The sequence below is a fragment of the Mesoplodon densirostris genome, chromosome 5 (genome assembly GCF_025265405.1).
Source record: "Mesoplodon densirostris isolate mMesDen1 chromosome 5, mMesDen1 primary haplotype, whole genome shotgun sequence".
Lineage (NCBI taxonomy): Eukaryota > Metazoa > Chordata > Mammalia > Artiodactyla > Ziphiidae > Mesoplodon > Mesoplodon densirostris.
Window position 1 is genome coordinate 69,066,749 of NC_082665.1, and position 24,190 is coordinate 69,090,938.

Sequence of the window (24,190 nt, forward strand, 5' to 3'; positions counted from 1 at the left end):
TTTTTTTCATTAGGTCTGGCTCCAGGCCTAGGAGCCAATCATGCACAAGGTGAAGTTATTTTTAACATCTTTTCACAAGATGCTATTTTAATCCAAGTTGTTACTGGAGTTCATTCTAATTCCCTTCTTGCTTAGACCCCTTGTACCTGTCTAATAACTAACACAAAGTGAGGAGGGGTTTGGGGGAGAAGAGTACCCCTACACACACACATACACACAGGGACTGTCGCAGTAAACGTGGCAGGAAGGGGATTAGAGCAGGGACGAGGGGTGTGCAGGACTTACTGAATCGGAGTCTCTGGGGCTGGGCTCTCTGATGACTGTGAGGATGGTCTTTGTTTGGAACCCTTGGAAGAGGGGCAAGAGCATGGGCTTTGGGGTTAGACAGACACTGGCTTGAACCGTAGCTCAGATCTTTACAGTCTGTGTGACCCTATTCAAGTTACCTAACATTTCCTAGCTTCAGTTTTATCAATTGTAAATAGGGATGATAATAATCATGTCTCTACCTCAAAGGTTTGTTTTCACATTCCCACCAGCAGTGCAAAAGTGTTCCCTTTTCTCCACACCCTCTCCAGCATTTATTGTTTGTAGATTTTTTGATGATGGCCATTCTGACTGGTGTGAGATGATACCTCATTGTAGTTTTGATTTGCATTTCTCTAATGATTAATGATGTTGAGCATTCTTTCATGTGTTTGTTGGCAATCTGTATATCTTCTTTGGAGAAATGTCTAAATAAATTTATTTATTTATTTATATTTGGCTGCATTAGGTCTTTGTTGCTGCACGTGGGCTTTCTCTAGTTGCAGCAAGCAGGGGCTACTCTTCGTTGCCGTGTGAGGTCTTCTCATTGCGGTGGCTTCTCTTGTCGTGGAGCGTGGGCTCTAGGCACATGGGCTTCAGTAGCTGTGGCACAAGGGCTCAGTAGTTGTGGCTCGTGGGCTGTAGAGCGCAGGCTCAGTAGTTGTGGTTCACGGGCTTAGTTGCTCCGCCGCACGTGGGATCTTCCCGGACCAGGGCTCGAACCCGTGTCCCCTGCATTGGCAGGCGGATTCTTAACCACTGCGCCACCAGAGAAGTCCCTCTTCTGTCTTTCTTTTTTTTTTTTTTTTTTTTTTTTTTCTGTACGCGGGCCTCTCACTGCTGCGGCCTCTCCCGTTGCGGAGCACAGGCTCCGGACACACAGGCTCCGCGGCCATGGCTCGCGGGCCCAGCCGCTCCGCGGCATGTGGGATCTTCCGGGATCGGGGCACGAACCCGTGTCCCCTGCATCGGCAGGCGGACTCTCAACCACTGCGCCACCAGGGAAGCCCCCTCTTCTGTCTTTCTTAACCTGGTGGTGATATATCAGTGTTATCAGAAAAACAGAAAAATAGAATTTACTTAACAGAATTTCAACATAGAGTGTTCTTGGCTGGAAAATAATTATTCCATGAAATAAGGAATACCTGTGCAGTGTTAATACATATCAGTTTATATTTGAGCACTCTGGGAGTAGTGCTGCTTTTTAATAGCATGTAACATCAAAGTTCTACAAACATTAGGATTTTTTTCTCTAGAATAGGAAAGCTTGTTTGCTTGTTTTTTCATCTGAAACATATTACACTGAGATTACTTAATTTCTTTCCTTTAAGTGTTAGACACCATCATGACCAAGAAACTTGACCTCAATAATATGCCGCTCTCTGTGTTCCCGTACTATACTTCTTTGGGCACAGCGCTGTATGGACAGGAGAAGCCTCTGATCAAGCTTCCAGCACCATTCAGAGAATCACTGGATCTTTCCTTATGGAAGTTCTTGCAGAAAAAGAATCACCTGATTGACAAGATAAATGATGAAATGAGACGTTGTCACTGTGAGCTAACATTGTGCCAACCCAGCAGTGAAGTGATCATCAGACCTGTAGCCACCTTATTCAGTCAAGGAAGACCAAGAATCAAGACCTGGCAAAAAGATGCTTCTACAGTATTCTCTGGTATCAGGTCTAAGTATACAGTGACCTCATTTCAAGTGGATTCAATAGTATGGGACATCGTAAAAGACAATTTAGAAGATGATAGGATTTTGATTGAGTTTGATGCACTAACAGGGATTGCAACCTTAGTGGGGAAATCAGAGGATGTACAAAACATTAAGCCGCAGATCAAGGACTTAATAGAAGGCACCATTCAAGAAATTAGAAGAGAAAAGCAAAGTCTGAAGCAAAAACTGGCCATTTCTCCAGGAAGGTATTCACTTCTGTTGCACAGCGGTGTACAGGAGCATCTCCACACGGAGTGCCCAGAGGTGGAGATTTTTTATGATGAAGCCTCTCAACACATGTGCTTCAAAGGACTCCCTACAGATGTGTATAAAGTAAAGTGTGAAATCCAGGAAAAGGTATATACCATGGCTCAGAGAAACATTCAGGTTCCCCCAGAGGTTTTTCAGTTTCTGCAACAGGTTGACTGTGCAGAATTCTCTAAGTCTCTCTTTATAGCACAGAACATTCTTGCAGTTTATGAGCTAGAGGGCACAACTGTTCTCTTAACTGGTGCTTTTTCTGAAGTCCTTTTAGAAGCTGAAAAGCAAATGGTCCGTGCCTTAAATTATAAGTGCATTGACATTGAAGACAGGGAAGTTCTTAACAGTAAGAAATGGAAAGGGCTTACTTGCAATTTGCATAAAAAACACAACTCCTCCTCAAAGACTGTAATAATCCATGAAGTAACTTCAGAAACCACAGCCCAGGTCATCATCACAGGCTGTGTGAGAGAAGTAAATGAAATCTATGACTTGCTTTTTGACTTCCTGGAAAAACACACAAAAATAGAGAAATTGATTGAAGTAAAGCCTTCCTTAGTTATTGATTACTTAAGGGCAGAAAAGCTACTGTGGCAAAAGATAAAGAAGATGAATGTTCAGGTAATTTTTAATCCTGAGAACAAGCAAAAAGGCATTTTACTAACTGGCCCAAAGACCAAAGTCCTGGAGGGAATGAACATTGTCACGCAAGCCTGGGATTTGGTCTGTGTTAAAAGCTTCCATGTTGATAAGCCAGGAGCCAGTCAGTTCTTCCAGGATAAAGCACGGTATTATAAAAGTGAGGTCAGAAGGTTATTTGGTTGTTTGATTGAACTACAGAAGGACGAAGGAAAGGAGGGGGGCAGCACTGGTGGGCAGAGGTGCTTGTTTCAGACAGATTTAGCCCCTGGAGTCTCGCTGATTGTGCAGCAAGGAGACTTGACACAGTTTCCCGTCGACGTGGTGGTGAATGTGGCCAATGAGGAGCTCAAGCTCAAGGGGGGCTTGGCTGCTGCTCTTTTAAAAGCAGCTGGCCCTGAGCTCCAAGAAGACTGTGACCAGATAATGAAGACAAGAAAGTTCAGGCCCTTACCTGCCTGTGCCATCATCTCGAAAGCAGGAAAGCTCCCATACCACCATGTGATCCACACAGTAGGGCCCCAGTGGAAGAGGGATGAGGCCCAGAAATGTGTGTGGCAGTTAAAGACTGCTGTGAAAGGAAGTCTCCATTTGGCTGTAAGACACAAGTACCGATCCATAGCCATCCCTGCTATTGGTTCCAGAGCCTTTGGCTTTCCCCTACCCCAGTGTGTGCAGACCATTATTTTGGCGATCAAGGAATGGTTCCAGTATCAACAGAATGGATGCAGCTTGAAAGAGATTTACCTTGTGGATATAGCTGAGAAGACTGTTGAGGCCTTTGCTGAAAGTGCAAAAATTATATTTAAAGACACCCTGCCTGATGTTGCTTCCCTGCCCAGTTTACCAGCAGCAGTCCAGCCCAACCTGAGAAAGGATCATGGAAAAGGAGCAAGTCTGTTGTCCCCAGAAGGCCTGAGGATCCTGTTGGTGGAAGGAGATGTGCAGAGTGCTACAGTGAGTGCCCCTGTTTTCAGAACACCCACCAGGGTGCTGGGACTCCAGTTAGCCTGTTGCTAAAGGGAGATTTAGGATCAAGGGGAGAATCCCATGCCCTCCACCCCTGCCTTGAAACAGGTTTCCTTAGAAAATTGGGCTACTTCACCAAGGCATTCACTAATTGCGATTGGCCAATTACCTGGGGGAGCTGATAGCATATTCCGATCACCAGTTTCCAGTAAATGTGAAAATCCACAGTAATACCTAACATTTACGAGGCTCTCTATACTTTTTCAGTGCTCTTACACCTGTCATATTTTGGCAAATCTAAGGTTAATTTCCTGTCAAATTCACTGATAGCAGATACAGAAAAATTAGAGCATAATCTAGGGACAGAAGACAGGAATCTTATCAGTGGAACTGAACCAGGGGGTTCTGAGTCTGAGGGACCATCAGCTCCCAACACCAGTAAGAAAACGTAGGGAGGAAGGTAGAAAGTGACCTGCGGAAGGTCTGGGTATTATGTGGGGACAATTCTTATAACTCTGCCAGGGGGTGACATGTTTTTTAAAAATGTACTTAGCAACCTTTTCAACACAGGCTCTAACTAATCCAAACAGTCCTGGAAGCCCCCTGCTGTGCCAGGTGTTAACTTCCTGAGCTGGGCGAATGTGGGCAGTCCTGGGGCAGGGATGCTTAGGGAAGGCCATTTGCATATCTTATTCGGAGAAAAGCCTATTCACATCCTGTCCTCACTTTTAAATTGAGTTACCTTTTTATTATTGAATTTTAAGAGTTTTTTATATATTCTGGATACAGGTCCTTTAACAGATACATGATTTGCAAATATTTTCTCCCATCCTGTGGGTCATCTTCCTGTTTTGTTCAAGTTGTTACTTGGTTTAAAATATTTTTCGTTCAGTTTCAAATATGGAAAGAGGTTGTAAAAAATTAGATCTCTCCTTACAGTAAGCTTAAATCATAATTACAAGAATAATAGCTAACACTGACTATTTACTATGAGCCAGGCACTCTACTAAGTGCTTGGCATGCATCTTCTCATTCAGTGCCATGAGGCAGATTCCAGGATGATTATTATTCTCATTTCACAGATGAAGGAATGAGATTTAGAGGGGTTAAATAATTTGCCCAAATCCCACATTTAACAAATGATGGAGCTAGGGTTGGAATATGCATTGCTCTATTTCAAAATATTAAAAATAATTTTGTTTCTCATTGAAAAGAACAAGCAAATAAACAAAAATCTCTTTTGGCCAAGGGTCAGTAATTGGAGTGAGTTCCAATCCTCATTCACCTTGAACGCTGAGTAGTAAGACGTTCCTTCCATGCCTTTCCCATAGGTGTGTGCCCTCTGAAGTCAAGACCTGCTCTGCATTACTCCTCAGTGACCCACGTGGGGCAGCTTTGACAATCACTTGGTCCCATTCCCTCTCCCGTCTTCTCTTGGTGTCTTAGTCAAGCCTGATTAATCTGCTCACATTAACTGTCCCGCTGAAAAAGCTCCCATGGCTCTTCACTGCTGCTGGGAAGTCCAGTTGGCTTGGCACTCGAGGCCTTTCTGTGGTCTGTGCTCAGCGTAACATTTCTAGCCTGGCTGGCACCATTTTGCTGCAGAAGCTCTCTATCAGGTCAAACTAATCTACTTGCCGCTCACAACCTGCCATGCTTCTGTCCACGCTGTTGCCCCTCCCGAATGACTTCCCCGTCTCTCTCTGCCTGCTGCAACTATTCCCATTTCTCAGACGCCACATCGATCATAGTGTCTTCACTCGCCTCTGAAGGCACTTCCTCTGGACTCCTTTGGTGATCCCATACCATTTATGTATTGCTCTTTGACAGCTCTCTTTTGTCCTAGAGTGTTATTTAAATAAGTGTCTAATAACACTCTCTTTTGGGGTGGTATTTCAATCTCTGAAAACTAAATCATCTTAGTTGTCCCCCATTGTGCCAAGCCTGGGGGCTCAAATACAGTAATCCTTGATGAATGCTTTTTCTTACAATTTGAAACAAATTGTTGGTTTTGTCTTTAAGACCGATGTGGTTGTCAACTCCATTTCATCGGATCTTGAGCTCAATAGAGGGCCCCTTTCTAAGGCCTTCTTGGAAAAAGCAGGACAAAAGCTCCAGGAGGAGCTGAAGACAGCTGGACAAGGGGTGGCTGTTGAGGTCGGCACAGTTATCCAAACCAGTGGTTGCAATCTGCACTGCCACCGTGTGCTTCACGTGGTGGCTCCAGACTGGAGAAGTGACACAACATCTTCACGCAAGGTGGGACCTTGTTTTAAATTCTCCAGGAAATTAAGTAGCCCTTTGGACTCTCCTTTCAGTGGAATGTAGCTTGAACCCTGGCTATGTCCATTCTGTAATAACAGCACATTCTCATAGCCATTTCTTTCAGCTGTAGATGACTTCTCCCGAGGACCAGTTAATAATAGAAATTGATTACAGTTCTCAACCATTGTTGGGACTCGGGGAAGAATTATTGAAGGTAGCACTCTTTAGTGAGGAAGGAAAAGTGAGGGCATGAAGAGTGGAAGAGACTGAAGGAACAGAACAGTAGCTTCTTTGCTTCTTTCCTTCATTGCTGAGTGAGTTTGAATCTTTTTGGAGGATCTCACACATTCTTCTTTCCTTTTCCTTGTTTACTCCTCTGTTTTCCTTTCCCCTTCTGACTGCCCTTAACCTGCCTTTTGTTGAAAGCAAAAAGGAGTAGACAGAGATCACAGAGTTGCTAAATTCTTGTTCTTTTTGTTTGAACTCCAATTTCCAGGCAAAATGTATAAGAATGTGCTTTGTGCTTTTCAGATCATGGAAAACATAATCAGAGAATGTTTGGAAACCACTGAGAGTTTGTCCTTAAACTCAATTGCATTTCCAGCAATAGGAACAGGAAATCTGGGGTTTCCTAAAAACATTTTTGCTGAATTAATTACCTCAGAAGTGTTCAAATTCAGTAGCAAGAATCAACCCACAACTTTACGAGAGGTTTGCTTTCTGTTGCACCCAAGTGATCATGGAAATATTCAGGTACAGTCTTACTCATTACTCGTTATTTTGGCAACTGAGCCCTAACATGTTCAAGTGTCTTCTTGGTCTGATAGGTTGTTACTTTCATGTATTTTCGTACAGGAAAGTAAAAGAGTAGTGTGGACTAGTTGCAGCATGGCAAATTTCAAGCACATTTATGGATATGGAAAAAAATTTGACTTCTTACTAAGAAAAATTTGAAACATATGCAAAAGTAAACCAAATAGTATAATGAAATCCCTTGTACCCATTGTTCATCTTCATAGTTATCAACCTATGCCCAGTATGTTTCATCTCTATCTCCATTTATTTCCCTTCCTCCCATATTGTTTTTGAAGCAGATCCCATATATACCTTTTACCCATAAGCAATTCAGTATTTGTTTTAGACATTAGGATTCTTTTTCAAAAGTAATCTAAGTACAATACTATTTCACACTTAAAAGAAATTGGCAGTCATTCCTTTATTTCATCAGTTATCATGTCAATGTTCACATTTCCAACTGTTTCATAAGTATTTTATTTTGTTTTTATAGCTTGGTGGTTTGAATCAGAATCCAAATAAGGCCCAAATATTGCAATGGAGTTGACATATCCCTTAAGCCTCTTCTAATCTATAGAATTTCCTTCCATATGAACATAGAAATTTTAATACATAATATAAAAGCACAGTTGTGGTCCTACAAATAGGAGAATGTCAGAATAAGACACAACTAAAGGCTCAGCACATCCCCATAGGAGTAAGACGGTTGGGACCAGAAATACCAGAACCATCTTTGGTCATAGAGAGTCCATCAACCAGCTCACATTTGCTGAACACCAGCTGTGAGTAAGCCTCTGGACTCAGCATTATGGGGGAACAAGAGGCATTTAATAAGAGGCCATTATTCCTGCCCTGCAAGTCCTTAGAGTCCAGGAGAGTAGATGATATTAATTGTTTGAAAAGTTCCATGATAATGCAAGAATTAAACAGATTAAGGCTAGCAACCCAAGAGATGTCCATAGCTCATTGGACTAACTGAATTTTTAGGTCATACTTAATTTTTTTTCTGGATCTAGACACTACCTTTAAATACTTTGGAAGCAAACAAATCTAAATTCTAATCAGACAGCTAAACCACCTGGGCAAAATATGTGGTCCACTTAGTTGGCCTGCATAACTACAGTCATTTCTAGTCAATAAATGCTTTGTGAACAACCTCCCTATGACTTGCATTGTACAAAGTGATGTGGATTACAGAATGGGTATGTTGCATGTACTCTCCCTCCTATAAATCATAAATAATTTGGGAGCTAAGATTTATACACATAAAATGAACTAGAGACATGAAGTGCTGAGAGTTTTTGAATGAATGGCTGAGTTCATTGTAGGGAAGTGAGTCCTGTGACATGGATCTGAACCCTCGAATCTCACTCTTTCTGTGCATCCTCAGCCTGTGTTATCTTTCCTAAAGATTCAAATTCTGCAAGTATTTTTTAAAGGGATTAGTCTATACAGATACCTTTATTGCCATTGGAAATAGTATTGATTCTCCATACATGGCTGTGACAATTTTTCTCTTAAGACTTTTTTTTCCTTCTATGTCTTTGGATAATATGAGTTAACATATTAATTAACTTGTTTTACTTCTCATTGGAAGAAAAACTGTATTTTGACACTTGATCTGTCAGTCCACGCACTCTTTTCATTCTTTTATATTGAGATTTTATTTTTTTATCTTATTTTTTTTATTAGTCTCTGCTTTACAACAAAGTGAATCAGTCATACATATACATCTGTTCCCACATCCCCTCCCTCCTGCGTCTCCCTCCCTCCCACCCTCCCCATCCCACTCCTCCAGGCGGCCACAAAGCACCGAGCCGATCCCCCCGCGCCACGCGGTCACCCCCCACCATCCATCCACCCCACGCCCGGCAGTGTGTACACGTCCATGCCTCTCCCCGGCCCTGTCACAGCTCACCCCCCCCATATCCCCAAGCCCACCCCCAGTAGGTCTGTGTCTCTATTCCTGTTTTACCCCTAAGTTCTTCATGACATTTTTTTTCTTAAATTCCATACATATGTGTTAGCATACGGTATTTGTCTTTCTCTTTCTGACTTACTTCACTCTGTATGACAGACTCTAGGTCTATCCACCTCATTACAAATAGCTCAGTTTCATTTCTTTTTATGGCTGAGTAATATTCCATTGTATATATGTGCCACATCTTCTTTATCCATTCATCCGATGATGGACACTTAGGTGGTTTCCATCTCTGGGCTATTGTGAATAGAGCTGCAATGAACATTTTGGTACATGACCCTTTTTGAATTATGGTTTTCTCAGGGTATATGCCTAGTAGTGGGATTGCTGGGTCATATGGTAGTTCTATTTTTAGTTTTTTAAGGAACCTCCATACTGTTCTCCATAGTGGCTGTACCAATTCACATTCCCACCATCAGTGCAAGAGTGTTCCCTTTTCTCCACACCCTCTCCAGCATTTATTGTTTCTAGATTTCTTGATGATGGCCATTCTGACTGGTGTGAGATGATATCTCATTGTAGTTTTGATTTGCATTTCTCTAATGATTAATGATGTTGAGCATTCTTTCATGTGTTTGTTGGCAGTCTGTATATCTTCTTTGGAGAATTGTCTATTTAAGTCTTCTGCCCATTTTTGGATTGGGTTGTTTGGTTTTTTGCTATTGAGCTGCATAAGCTGCTTATAAATTTTGGAGATTAATCCTTTGTCAGTTGCTTCATTTGCAAATATTTTCTCCCATTCTGAGGGTTGTCTTTTGGTCTTGTTTATGGTTTCCTTTGCTGTGCAAAAGCTTTGAAGTTTCATTAGGTCCCATTTGTTTATCTTTGTTTTTATTTCCATTTCTCTAGGAGGTGGGTCCAAAAGGATCTTGCTGTGATTTATGTCATAGAGTGTTCTGCCTATGTTTTCCTCTAAGAGTTTGATAGTTTCTGGCCTTACATTTAGGTCTTTAATCCATTTTGAGCTTATTTTTGTGTATGGTGTTAGGGAATGATCTAATCTCATACTTTTACATGTCCCTGTCCAGTTTTCCCAGCACCACTTATTGAAGAGGCTGTCCTTTCTCCACTGTACATTCCTGCCTCCTTTATCAAAGATAAGGTGACCATATGGGCGTGGGTTTATCTCTGGGCTTTCTATCCTGTTCCATTGATCTATCTTTCTGTTTTTGTGCCAGTACCACACTGTCTTGATTACTGTAGCTTTGTAGTATAGTCTGAAGTCAGGGATCCTGATTCCTCCAGCTCCATTTTTCGTTCTCAAGATTGCTTTGGCTATTCGGGGTCTTTTGTTTTTCCAAACAAATTTTGAAATTTTTTGTTCTAGTTCTGTGAAAAATGCCAGTGGTAGTTTGATAGGGATTGCATTGAATCTGTAGATTGCTTTGGGTAGTAGAGTCATTTTCACAATATTGATTCTTCCAATCCAGGAGCATGGTATATCTCTCCATCTATTTGTATCATCTTTAATTTCTTTCATCAGTGTCATAATTTTCTGCATACAGGTCTTTTGTCTCCTTAGGTAGGTTTATTCCTAGATATTTTATTCTTTTTGTTGCAATGGTAAATGGGAGTGTTTTCTTGATTTCACTTTCAGATTTTTCATCATTAGTGTACAGGAATGCCAGAGATTTCTGTGCATTAATTTTGTATCCTGCTACTTTACCAAATTCATTGATTAGCTCTAGTAGTTTTCTGGTAGCATCTTTAGGATTCTCTCTATATAGTATCATGTCATCTGCAAACAGTGACAGCTTTACTTCTTCTTTTCCGATTTGGATTCCTTTTATTTCCTTTTCTTCTCTGATTGCTGTGGCTAAAACTTCCAAAACTATGTTGAATAAGAGTGGTGAGAGTGGGCAGCCTTGTCTTGTTCCTGATCTTAGTGGAAATGGTTTCAGTTTTTCACCATTGAGGACGATGTTGGCTGTGGGTTTGTCATATATGGCCTTTATTATGTTGAGGAAAGTTCCCTCTATGCCTACTTTCTGCAGGGTTTTTATCATAAATGGGTGTTGAATTTTGTCAAAAGCTTTCTCTGCATCTATTGAGATGATCATATGGTTTTTCTTCTTCAGTTTGTTAATATGGTGTATCACATTGATTGATTTGTGTATATTGAAGAATCCTTGCATTCCTGGAATAAACCCCACTTGATCATGGTGTATGATCCTTTTAATGTGCTGTTGGATTCTGTTTGCTAGTATTTAGTTGAGGATTTTTGCATTTATGTTCATCAGTGATATTGGCCTGTAGTTTTCTTTCTTTGTGACATCCTTGCCTGGTTTTGGTATCAAGGCGATGGTGGCCTCGTAGAATGAGTTTGGGAGTGCTCCTCCCTCTGCTATATTTTGGAAGAGTTTGAGAAGGATAGGTGTTAGCTCTTCTCTAAATGTTTGATAGAATTCGCCTGTGAAGCCATCTGGTCCTGGGCTTTTGTTTGTTGGAAGATTTTTAATCACAGTTTCAATTTCAGTGCTTGTGATTGGTCTGTTCATATTTTCTATTTCTTCCTGATTCAGTCTTGGCAGGTTGTGCATTTCTAAGAATCTGTCCATTTCTTCCAGGTTGTCCATTTTATTGGCCTAGAGTTTCTTGTAGTAATCTCTCATGATCTTTTGTATTTCTGCAGTGTCAGTTGTTACTTCTCCTTTTTCATTTCTAATTCTATTGATTTGAGTCATCTCCCTTTTTTTCTTGATGAGTCTGGTCTTAAGACTTTTAAAGACAGTTAAGCTTTGGTCATATTTTCACAAAAATCAGCAAAACTTATTGAAATATTTATAGGTGGAGACTGTAACAGAGGTTGCACTCAGCAGCCTATGGTCGGAACATAGCCTTTAGATGTGCTTTATTTGGGCTATTTTAAAAAAATTTGAATCAGTTGCTGGCATTTAAGAACCAAACTTGTCACATAAAACTCCAGATGTCCACTGTGACCTAAAAATTCAAAAGTTCTGGCACCTTGGACATGGATTTCTGCCTGAACAGTTCGCTGTGGCCGAATGGCAGCTCCTCTCTAGTTCTCCAGAGTCAAACCAGTCCACCTTTACACCTGTGCACCTTCACACCTGTAGATCACGTGCCTGGTGCCTGGAGAACCCTGGCTCTGTAGTCTCTCCTGGTCCTTCTCCCATTATTGTATCAGCCTTTTAGCCAAGATGTTACTTGTTTTTTTTTCCAACAAAATTTCCTGTTGCTTGTTTACAAGGAGGAAGAAAGTGATGATTTGGGGGTGTCACTAACCAGGCAAAGAAATGGAATTCCAGCCTCTTGTTCCCAAAACACTACTCCCCTAGCTGTTTCTCTCCTGGTACAAATAAGAAGTTAAAAACTGAAGTGTTTGGGTCCTTGAGATTGTTTTTATCTTAACACTGTAGTTTTAACAACAACAAAGTATTTGCTTTTACTGATTATGAAAGTAATACATGTTCATTGTAGAAACTTTGAACAATAAAACATGCATTAATTCTTTTAGTTGTATTTCATCTTAGTCTTCTTTTATATTTGTGGACTTTTAAACGTGGTATTATATAATGTAATTTAGTATCATTCTTTTTTCATTTAATAGTATGAAATAAGCATTTCCCTATTCCATTAACTATTCTTTGAAAACATAATTTTTAATGGCTGATAAATACTCCAACATCTGGACATACTAAAATTTATTTAACCATTTTCCTGTTGGATTTTTAAACTGTTTCATTTTTTCTCAATTACAAATAGTATTATAGTTATATTTTTGTTCACATCTTTGATAGTTTTCATAGTTTGTATTTACAGAAATAGAATTTATGAATTTTTCATAACTTAAACATCTATAATGAAAATAAGTGATACTCTGAGAATTGTTCTCTCCTAAATATTTGTGCATGTAGGATCAAAAGGTCTGATGAATCAAATTCATTCATCTATAGAGAACTGTAGTGATTAAAACTGTCTTTGTATTTCTAGGCATTCTCAGATGAATTTGCCAGAAGGGCTAATGGAAATTTCATCAGTGACAAAATTCCCAAGGCTGAAGATACACAAGGTTCAATAAAGCTTTTAAATGAGAAATTATTTTTAGTTGCTAAATAAGTATTCAGTGTTAAGTGAAAAATGATAGGATAATTTTTATGAAAAAAACAATTTGTGATAAAGAAGATAATAAATTATACTCTATACACCTGAGCATGCAAGACACTGGCCATGTTTATGTGATCTGGGGTGAAAGAGTAGGCAGGCCAGTTTATATAATCTGTACAATGGGTTTTTAAGTGGTGATGAGGCTACTATTTTCTAAGGATGATGTGATAAGTGTTTTCAGAAATAGACACATTTAAAGAGATGATACCAACCAAATGCTTCTCCTCTGTCAAAGTTACTTATATTTGAGTTTATCCTATTTGGAGTTTGCTGAAGCTTCTTAAATCTGAATATGTATGTCTTCAGATCTGGGGATTTTTCAGTCATCTCTTCAGATATGTTTTTCTGTACTGGTCTCTCTCGCCTCTCCTTCTGGTGCTCCAATAACATGAATGGTAAGCCTTCTGATAATGTCTCTGAGGGTCTGTTCTTTTTTCAGTCTTTTTTCTCTCTGTTCTTCAGATTGGATAATATTTATTAATCTACCTCCAAATTCACTGATTCTTTGTTTACTATACTATTGAACTAATCCAGTGAATTTTTGATTTCAAATATTGTATTTTTAAGTTCTAAAATGTCCATTTGATTCTTATTTTATAGTTTATATTTCTCTGCAGAGACTCCTATTTTTCTATTTATTCCAAATCATTTCCATGCATTCAAGTGTGTTTACTTCGACCTCAGGGAGCGTAGTTATAGTAGATGCTTTGAGTCTTTGTCTGATTATTCCAACATCTGAATCATCTTGGGATTAGCATCTATATTGAGTGTCTTTATCCTTGAGAATTGGTCAAATTTTCCTGGTTCTTTGTATGACAAGCAATTTTGGATTATAGAATGGGCATTTTAAACATTGTGTTGTAAGACTTGGGTCCTGTTAAAATCCTCTGGAAAATGATGATTGTTTTGTTTGTTTGTTTGTTTGAGCAGGTAGCAATCAGTTAACGTCATTCTACAAGTTCTGCCTCACTTTCTGTGTGGGCAGTGGTTCCAAGGTCAATTCCATTCTCAAGGCCTTTGCTGTGCAGCTTGGGGCTGCCCCACGTGCACAGCTCTGGGGTGAGCTCAGGGTTGACTCCAGTCATACACAGAACAGGGGGTCACCACTCCAGCGTTCCCCTTACATTCTCTGACTTGCAAGAGCCCATTTTCCAGGTCTCCTGGCCAGAAGCACAAGGTTCTCTCAGAGTTGAAGCTGCCTGTTCTGTTGCCTCATTATTCTGTGTGATCAGGGGTGCCCTTGGGCAAAGCAGAGGGGGTGAGGGTGGGGGAAGGGGACCAAATAAACAAAAACACAGGGATTTCCCATACACCACATATACACCTTTCAGACCACAAGGCCCTTTTTCCTGATTCTTCTGGACAGAAATACAGAATGTCTCTCAGAGTTTTAGCTCCCTGCGGTGCCACTGTGGAGTTCTGCAACTGGGGCACCTTGGTACAGGGCCTGGATTTAAAAAGGAAAAATATGGAAAATAATGATGTTCCTCTGCCATACTCTTCAACTCACAGGGACCCATATTCCCAATCCTCTGGCCGCAAAGACAGAGATTCTCTGAGAGTTTTGCTGCCTGTTCTCATTGTGTAGTTCTGTAACTAGGGCCATGCTTGGGTCAAAGCTGGGAGAGAAAAGAGGAAAAATTTCAAAACAAAACAAAATGGGAAGCAGCACAGGCTGCTCCTTCAAGTTTTGACTCCTTTCCCCAGTCTGCCTGCTGTTGTGCATGTCTCAGTTCTCAGAGTGGCTTTTTGTATTTGTCCCATGTTTTTACTTGTAGTCAGTGGGAAAGAAAGGCTCAAGTGGGCTAATTCACCTCAGCCAGCAGCAGAAGGCCATGATTGATATGTATTATATTTTATAATCCTTTTCCAGAAACAGACCATCAGGGGCTCAAGGCCAGGGCCAGGTTAAATGCCAGAGATCACAGAGAGAGAGAGAGAGAGAGAGAGAGAGAGAGAGAGAGAGAGATGAGAGGGGCACAGGTGAGAACCATGAGACCTAAGTCATTCTTGCTGTTGTTGACTTGTTACTGAGTCTATTTTTTTTTCTTGTCAGGTTTATATGGGACTATTTCTAACCCTGATTCAGGAGTGCATGAAATGAAGATTGGGCCCATCATTTTCCAGGTAGCCTCTGGAGATATCACCAAAGAAGAGGCAGATGTGATTGTAAATTCAACATCAAAGACATTTAATCTCAAAGCAGGTACTTGACTTATAGAATTTTGACTAGTGTAATAGTCACAGTAGAGCCTGTGAAGGAGAGTTCCTATAGCCAAACTGGTTTCTACAACTTTGGCTTATTGCTATTAATTAATAATTTAAAAATTATTTTGACATTGTTTCTCATAATTGGGAACAGCTCTTTTATGAGTTCTTCTTTGTTATCAGAAATACCCAAGTTATAGGATTCCTTTGATGATGGGGAAAGCATTTAGATAATTAGGCAATCATTCTGATCCAAATGTCCTGTAATTTTTTTTTATTCATGTGTGTAAACATCTTGCTTTTCTCATGCAGGAGTCTCCAAAGCAATTTTAGAACATGCCGGGAGAAGTGTGGAAATGGAATGTTCTGATCAAGGTAAGGCACAATGCTATCTTTTTGGTTCTAAGTTTTAAGTGGAAGACTGAATATGGGAAGCTGTGGAGGATGAGGAAAGTCCTGGGATTGGGGAGACAACATATTGATCTTAAAATCATGCCTTTTACTAAAGAATTCCAGTTGTAGAGAATTAGAAGTGAAAAGTAATCTCACAGTTAAAAAGAGAAGCGAGAAAGATTCATCAAAGGTAGTACTTCAGGAGTTTCTTATTCACATAAAATGCTTTATCTGCCAATTCAGACATTTTGTTTTTTAAACAATCAAAGAGTGGGTTCAAAGACTAAATAGACATTTCACCAAAGAATACATGCAGATGGCAAAGAGGCACATGAAAAGATGCTGAACATCACTAATTATTAGTGAAATGCAAATCAAAACTACAATGAGGTATCACCTCACACCGGTCAGAATGGCCATCATCCCCAAATCTACAAACAATAAATGCTGGAGAGGGTGTGGAAAAAAGGGAACCCTCTTGCACTGTTGGTGGGAATGTAAATTGATACAGCCACTATGGAGAACAGTATGGAGGGTCCTTAAAAAACCAAAAATAGAACTACATACGACCCAGCAATCCCACTACTGGGCATAGACCCTGAGAAAAACGTAATTTAAAAAGAGACATGTACCAAAATGTTCATTGCAGCACTATTTACAATAGCCAGGACGTGGAAGCAGTCTAAATGTCCCTTGATAGATGAATGGATAAAGAAGATGTGGCACATATATACAATGGAATATTACTCAGCCATAAAAAGAAACGTAATTGAGTTATTTGTAGTGAGGTGGATGGACCTAGAGTCTGTCATACAGAGTGAAGTAAGGCAGAAAGAGAAAAACAAATACCATATGCTAATGCATATATATGGAATCTAAAAAGAAAAGAAAAGGTACTTATGAACCTAGTGGCAGGGCAGGAATAAAGATGCAGACATAGAGAATGGACTTGAGGACACGGGGAGGGGGAGAGGGAAGCTGGGACGAAGTGAGAGAGTGGCATGGACATGTATACACTACCAAATGTAAAATAGATAGCTAGTGGGAAGCAGCAGCATAGCACAGGGAGATCAGCTCGGTGCTTTGTGACCACCTAGAGGGGTGGGATAGGGAGGGTGGGAGGGAGGCTCAAGAGGGAGGGGATATGGGGATATATGTATGTATATGGCTGATTCACTTTGTTTTACAACAGAAACTAACACAGCATTGTGAAGCAATTATAGTCCAATAAAGATGTATTAAAAAGAGTGGGTTCACCATCTAATTTTGCATCTTTTTGTCTTGTGTTTCCCAGCTCAAGGGGGCCACAGAGATTATATAATTACCAAAGGTGGATTATTGAAGTGCAAGAATATTATTCACGTCATTGGTGGAAATGATGTCAAGAGATCCGTTTCCTGTGTTTTGCAAGAGTGTGAAAAGCGGAATTACTCATCCGTTTGCCTCCCAGCCATCGGGACAGGTTTGTAGCCTCTGGCTGTCAAGGCTAAATCCCAAGGTGACCAGTTTCCCTTGGAATTGGTGCTAATGGCTAATGTACTTACTGCTGAGTCTACATCAGGGCAGCTTCCTCAAGCCAGGGCAGCCCCCGAGGGAAGGAGCAAAGTCTGTGGGTAGTTTAAGTAAAAAAGGGAAAACTGAAGAAAACTGAAGAGAGTATTGGGATAGTAGACATTTGCTTTCTAATATGGAAGGGAAGGGAGAGGAAGGGAGGGGAAAGGGAAGAAAGTCCATCTCTCATATGCTTTCATCAGCTCCTTTCTCTTTTCCATCCTCTACACATCCCCCATTATTTAGTCTTTGACTTCCCCTCCATCCCCTCTCCATGGAAACATCAGTGCATGGACTTCTGCCTCCCCATGGCCGACTCTCAGACAACATGGCTGTCCGTCTTCTCTTGCCTCCTTGACAGTGGGCTGGCCGTGGGGCATTGCGACCTCTCAGTTGCCAGAATCCAGTGGGTTCTAATGGGTCAGAAACTCTCCACCTTCCTCCTTTCAGCTTGCCTGCCTCTTTGAAGTTTCTTGTTTTCCATAAACTACATTAATGATTGCATGAGTCTTCATTTATAAGGATGGTGCTTTGGGCTTATCATTTGTAAGGTGATGCTCTTTGAGCTCTTTCCCCAGCAATCTGAGTCATGTGCATTAATCAGGGATTCCTGCTTGGTCTCCTTTAAGAGAGCTGCTCAGGGGAGGCAAATACTCTCAGGCTTGAAGTGGAATGGAGCTGACTGGTCCCAGAAAGAGAAGGCTCAGCACTCGATTAATCATTCCACTGCTCAGGAATCTAAGTTTGAGTGTCTCACACTGGCATTCTAGGCCCTCCAAAAGTTTAGCCTTAATAAACCTAACCATCTTTGTCACTTTCTGGGCCTTCTTCTAATTCTCTTTCCCATACTTTGATTTCTCTAATTTTCCATTCCTCTTAATGTTCCCACATAGAATGTAATGTCTCCTTAGTTCTCTGTTTTCGAAAGTATAATTTATATTCCCTTTATGCTTTCATTCCCCTTGTGGTATCATTCAATCCTAGCAGATTAGCCAATGTATTATCTGCCTGTCTATCATCTATGTATCATCTATCTATCATCTATCATTTTCTATGGACACCCACTAATGATTCCCCAGTCTCTATCTCCATCTGCTTTTTCCTCTGAGCTCTTGTCTTGTGTTTCCATCTTAACTTTATTTGTGCCAAGAAAGCAGGCAGCCTAAGGGTGGCACAGACCTTCCCAAGGGAGTCCCTGGGTGGAGTCAAAGAAGAAATAAGGAAATGAGGCAGTTTTAGTTTTGTATAATTATTTCTGGGTTACTGCAAACCTATTGTTTTTTCCACTGACCTGGTTGCATTGCTGGTCTGCACAAATAAATCAAGGTTAGCAAATTCTCCTTCCTCATCTTCTTCACCTGTCTCTATCACCACCTGAGTAGGCCCTTGGACTAACAGATGGGGAGCTTTCTCCCTTAGTGGTGATTATGAGTTGAATTGAGACTGTGATTGAGACAGTTGCTGGCAGTAAAGGAAGCCCTCTCCCTGTTCCTCGCAGGCTTGAGGGGAGAGAATGGGTACCCACTGGTACCTGCAAGTACCACAAGCTCAAAGCAAACTCCAAACTCCAGTTCATTGTCTTCTCCCCCACACCTGCCCTTCCTCTTATATCCCTGAGCATGTTAAAAACATCACTTTCTATCTAGAATCCTTGACTCTACCTTCTTCATCACTCCTAGGTGCATTAGTTTATTAATTAGTTTGATTAAATATTTACTGAGTGTCTGCTATGTGCCAGGCACTGAGCTGAGACAGCGGGGATAGAAAGATGACTAAGAAAAGGGTCCAGTCCACAAGGGGCACCTGGCCTTCCGTGAGACACAGACATGTCAACAAACAACTGCAGTGCAACGGGACTTACGAAATACACGTGAAGGTTGTGGGTGGCAAAAGACGGGGAACAAAGGGGCAAGTATAAAGCCAGTTGGCCACTTGGTCCTGCTGACTTTACTTTCTAAATATCTCCTCAATCCCTACACCCAGCTCTTCATTCTGGCCTCCTCTCTTTGTTCAGCTCTTGTCTTTTGCCTGAACCTTTATTTAAATTCTCCTGTTTAGACCTGGTTCCCTGCTCCAGTGCCTCCTCCACCTACCCCGCTACCTCCCCTGTTTATCTTTCTCAAAAACAAACCTGTTCCCCTGAACACACCAGGTTCAACATATCACACTTCTTACACAGTTCTGTCTGGTGTAGCCTTTCCCTCAGGTTTCCATACTTCACCTGTTGAACACCTGTTCATCCCCATGTATCACATCCTCTGTGTCCCAAGTGCTTAGATTATTGAGAGTGAATTAATATATCTGAACATTCCCATTTAAATTCTTCCAAATAGCATGGAATAACTATAGCATTGCAATGGAGAAATCCCCTCTTTCCCCGATCATCTAATTAAAAAAAAAACCTGCACAAACCCTCTAGGTTAGTTTTATATGGGGATTGTCTACATTCCTACAGTTGTCTCCATAGCCAAGCCAAAGAGGTCTGCTCTCCTTTCTGCAGTAATAGCGGGCACTGTCAACAGGGATAACCCAAGTAGGCCCTTCGTCTATCACACCAAGTTGGCCAGAGGACTTTCACATTGCCCACTCCCCACCCCGCAATGTGACAGCTGCTATTCATATGGAACTGCTTCCATGGCTTTTCGTGAGCCTTTTCAAGGAACTTTTCATGATCTTACCTAGCCAGTAGGCTTGAGAAACAAGATATGGAGCATGCTTAAAATAGGAAAAGACCTTGCTCAGGTGGCAACCTTGAACCCTGCAAGTCAGCTAAAATCACAGTGACCGTGGGACGAAAAACTTTTGGAGGCTCATGGATAACTTGTATACAAAGAATTATAGATTATAACAAATAGTTTATGGCTCTAGGTATCTTATGAAATTAGCTCAGTTTAAATCAGGTCCCCAAAGACATCTGAGAGAATAAGGATATATACGTAATAGTCAAGAAATGACTGAACAAAAAATAATGCTGTTCTCTTTATTTTTTAAATTAATTAATTAATTAATAATTAGTTCTCTTTTATTTATTTATTTTTTGCCTGCGTTGTGTCGTTGTTGCTGTGTATGGGCTTTCTCTAGTTACGGCAAGTGGGGGCTACTCTTTGTTGCGGTGCGTAGGCTTCTCATTGTGGTGGCTTCTCTTGTTATGGAGCACGGGCTCTAAGGCACGGGCTTCAATAGTTGTGGCATGCGAGCTCTAGAGCGCATGCTCAGCAGTTGTGGCACATGGGCTTAGTTGCTCCACAGCATGTGGGATCTTCCTGGACCAGGGCTCGAACCTGTGTCCCCTGCATTGGCAGGCGGATTCTTAACCAACTGTACCACCAGGGAAGACCTGTTCTCTTTAAAGAGCATGATATTTCAACATACATAAGCATCTTTTGCTTTTTGTGGATCTTTTGAGGACACCAGTGAGCCAGGAAAGGTTAACTGTGCTCTGTAACACAGAGGAACATAGTGAGCTGGGATCAGCTGAATAGAGCAAATAACAGATATCAGACACCAAGTTATGTTTCTGGGTCCTTTGTTCATTGTTGCACTGTTCCTGACATCCTGGAACAAAAACTCCCCATTACATCTAGGACTTCAAGGGTGTCTGCTGATGCATTTTAGAAAAGTCCACGGTGATGAAAGAGTTGAGGAGTGGGAATTTATTCTGAGAATCAGAATCCCTAATTTATTCCTCAGCCTTTTCCAGTCGGGTCTTCTTTTTCAAATCCAGTTGGATCTTTTTTTGTCCCAATCATTTTTATTATTTGCCTTTCTAGGAAGTGCCAAACAAGACCCAGATAAGGTTGCAGCAGCCATAATTGATGCCATTGAAGACTTTATTCAGAAAGGATTGGTCCAGTCTATGAAAAAAGTTAAAGTTGTTATCTTTCTGCCTCAAGTACTGGACGTGTTTTATGCCATCATGAAAAAAAGAGAAGGATCTCAGCCTTCTCCCCAGCAGTCTGTGATGTCTAAAATTGCATGTGAGTTGTTCATTTTTATGAAATACATGTTCCTAATATTGATGTCACATGAGAAATAGCTATTTTTTTTTCTGGTAGTTTATTAGCTTTTTTCCAGCTTTATGGAGATAGAGTTGACATACATCACTGTATAAGTTTGAGGTATACAGCATAATGGCTTGACTTACATATATTGTGAAACGAATACCACAATAAGTTTAGTTAGCATCCATCCTCTCACACAGACACAATAAAAAGAGAAAGTAAAAAAAGAAAAGAAGAATTTTTTTCCTTGTGACAAGAACTCTCTTAACAACTTTCATATCTATCAAATAGTAGTGTTAACTACAGTCATTAAAGAAGGTTTCTGGACCCAGTTCCAATGTGTATGGAGGCTTCCCTGTGCCTACAAGCAATTCTCAGACGCTAGCTGGGTGTCTGAGGATTCAACTCAATTCTGACATCATCTACCCAGAGATGGAATCAGATTCCACAGGTAAAGGGCTCAGTGCCACGAGACTGCCCTCTGCTTCAGATACCAATCACAAGCCAAATACTGTATATATGAGAAAAATATTTGGTCATTCTGACCAAATATATTTTTTCATATATATATATATATATATTTTTTTTTTTTTTTTTTTTTTTTTTTTTTTTTTGCGGTACGCGGGCCCCTCCCGTTGCAGAGCACAGGCTCCGGACGTGCAGGCTCAGCAGCCATGGCTCACTGGTTCAGCCGCTCCGTGGCATGTGGGATCTTCCCTGACCGGGGCACGAACCCGTGTCCCCTGCATCGGCAGGCGGACTCTCAACCACTGTGCCACCAGGGAAGCCCTATTTTTTCTTATAAATCACAATATTACAGTCATCATTCTGTACATTACATCCCTAGTACTTATTTATCTTGTAATTGGAAGTTTGTATCTTTTGACCGCCTTTCTCCAATCTCCTCCCACCCTCACCCTGCGACCTCCTAGTAACCATAAATCTGATCTCTTTTTCTATGAGTTTTTTTTTCAGATTCTGCATATCAGTGAGGTCATACAGTATTTGTCTTTGTCTGACTTGAAATAGCTAATCTTTAATGAACTATCACAGAGAAATTAAGAAAACAATCCCATTTATAATTGCATCAAAAAGAATAAAATACCCAGGAATAAATTTAACCAAGGAGGTGAAAGACCTGTATCATGAAAATACACAACATTGATGAAAGAAACTGAAGAAGATACAAATAAATGGAAATACAGTTCATGCTCATGGATTGGAAGGATTAATATTGTTAAAATATCCATACTACTTAAAGCAATCTACAGATTCAATGCGATCCCTATCAAAATTCCAGTGGCACTTCTCACTGAAGTAGAACAGACTTGAAACCATAAAACTCCTATAAGAAAACATATGGGTAAACTCCTCAGCACTGGTCTTAGCAATGATTTTTTAGATTTGACACTAAAATTACAAAAGCAAAATGAATAAGTGGGACTACATCAAACTGAAAAGCTTCTGCACAGCAAAGGAAATCATAAACAAAATGAAAAGGGAACCCACTGAATGGGAGAAAATATTTGTAAATCGTATATCTGATAAGGGGTTAAATCCAAAATATATAAAGAACTCATACAACAATAGAAAAAACCCCAAACAATTTGATTTTAAAATAGAGTATCTGAATAGACATTTTTCCAAAAAAAGACATACAACTGGCCAATAGGTACATGAAAAGGTGCTCAACATCATTAATCATCAGGGAAATGGAAATCAAAATCATAATGAGTGATCACCTCACATGATAGAACAGCTATTATCAAAAAGACAAGTGAGGGGGCCTCCCTGGTGGCGCAAGTGGTTGAGAGTCTGCCTGCCGATGCAGGGGATACGGGTTCGTGCCCCGGTCTGGGAGGATCCCATATGCCGCGGAGCGGCTGGGCCCGTGAGCCATGGCCGCTGAGCCTGCGCGTCCGGAGCCTGCGCGTCCGGAGCCTGTGCTCCGCAACGGGGGAGGCCACAACAGTGAGAGGCCCGCATACCGCAAAAAAAAAAAAAAAAAAAAAAAAAAAAGACAAGTGAGGGACTTCCCTGGTGGCACAGTGGTTAAGACTTCGTGCTCCCAATGCAGGGGGCCCAGGTTCGATCCCTGGTCAGGGAACTAGATCCCACATGTGTGCCGCAACTAAGAGCTCACTTTGCCACAACTAAGGAGCAGGTGAGCTGCAATTAAGGAGCCTGCCTGCTGCAACTAAGACCCAGCAAATAAATAAATAAATAAATAAATAAACAAACAAACAAACAAATAAATAAAATATTAAAAAAAAAAAAAAAAGACAGGGACTTCCCTGGTGGTCCAGTGGTTAAGACTCCATGCTTCCACTGCAGGGGGCATGGGTTTGATACCTGGTTAGGGAACTAAAATCCCACATGCCACGTGTCACAGCAAAAAAAAAAAAAAAAAAGTATTAAAGACTGAAATGTTAAGACCTGACCATAAAACTCCTAGAAGAAAAAATAGGGGAAAATAAATGATTAAAAAAAAAAAGAAATAACAAGTGTTGGTGAGGATGTAGAGAAAAGGGAACCCTCATGCACTGTTGGTGGGAATGTAAACTGGTGCAGCTACTGTGGAAAACAGCATGGAGGTTCCTCAAAAGTCTAGAAATAGAACTACCATAGAATCCAGAAATTCCACTTCTGGGTATTTATCTGAAGGAAATGAAATGACTCTCTGGAATCCACGTTCACTGCAGCATTATTTTCAATAGCCACAACATGGAAACATTGAAAGATGAATTATAAAGAAGATGTGGTGTATATGGAATATTACTCAGGCATAAAAAAGAAGGAAATCCTGCTACATGCATGTGCAAGAACATGTGTGGACCTTGAGGGCATTATGCTCAATGAAATAAGACAGAGAAAGACAAATACTGTATAATAGCACTTATACAGAGGACGGATTGGTGATTGCCGGTGGGTACAAGGCGGGTGGGGGTTGGGTGAAATGCGTGAAGTTGGTCA

General features: G+C 40.8%; 1 protein-coding gene across 1 annotated transcript in view; it reads left to right on the forward strand.

Moving 5' to 3' along the window:
* PARP14 (poly(ADP-ribose) polymerase family member 14) overlaps positions 1 to 24,190 on the forward strand; it is a 49,150-nt gene that overhangs the window by 14,743 nt on the left and 10,217 nt on the right. Inside the window, exons 6-13 of the mRNA XM_060099011.1 lie at positions 1,638 to 3,883; positions 5,918 to 6,154; positions 6,692 to 6,913; positions 12,891 to 12,969; positions 15,121 to 15,270; positions 15,585 to 15,647; positions 16,960 to 17,127; positions 20,987 to 21,193. Of these exons, the coding sequence (XP_059954994.1) occupies positions 1,638 to 3,883; positions 5,918 to 6,154; positions 6,692 to 6,913; positions 12,891 to 12,969; positions 15,121 to 15,270; positions 15,585 to 15,647; positions 16,960 to 17,127; positions 20,987 to 21,193 (3,372 nt within the window). The remainder of the gene's footprint in view (positions 1 to 1,637; positions 3,884 to 5,917; positions 6,155 to 6,691; positions 6,914 to 12,890; positions 12,970 to 15,120; positions 15,271 to 15,584; positions 15,648 to 16,959; positions 17,128 to 20,986; positions 21,194 to 24,190) is intronic.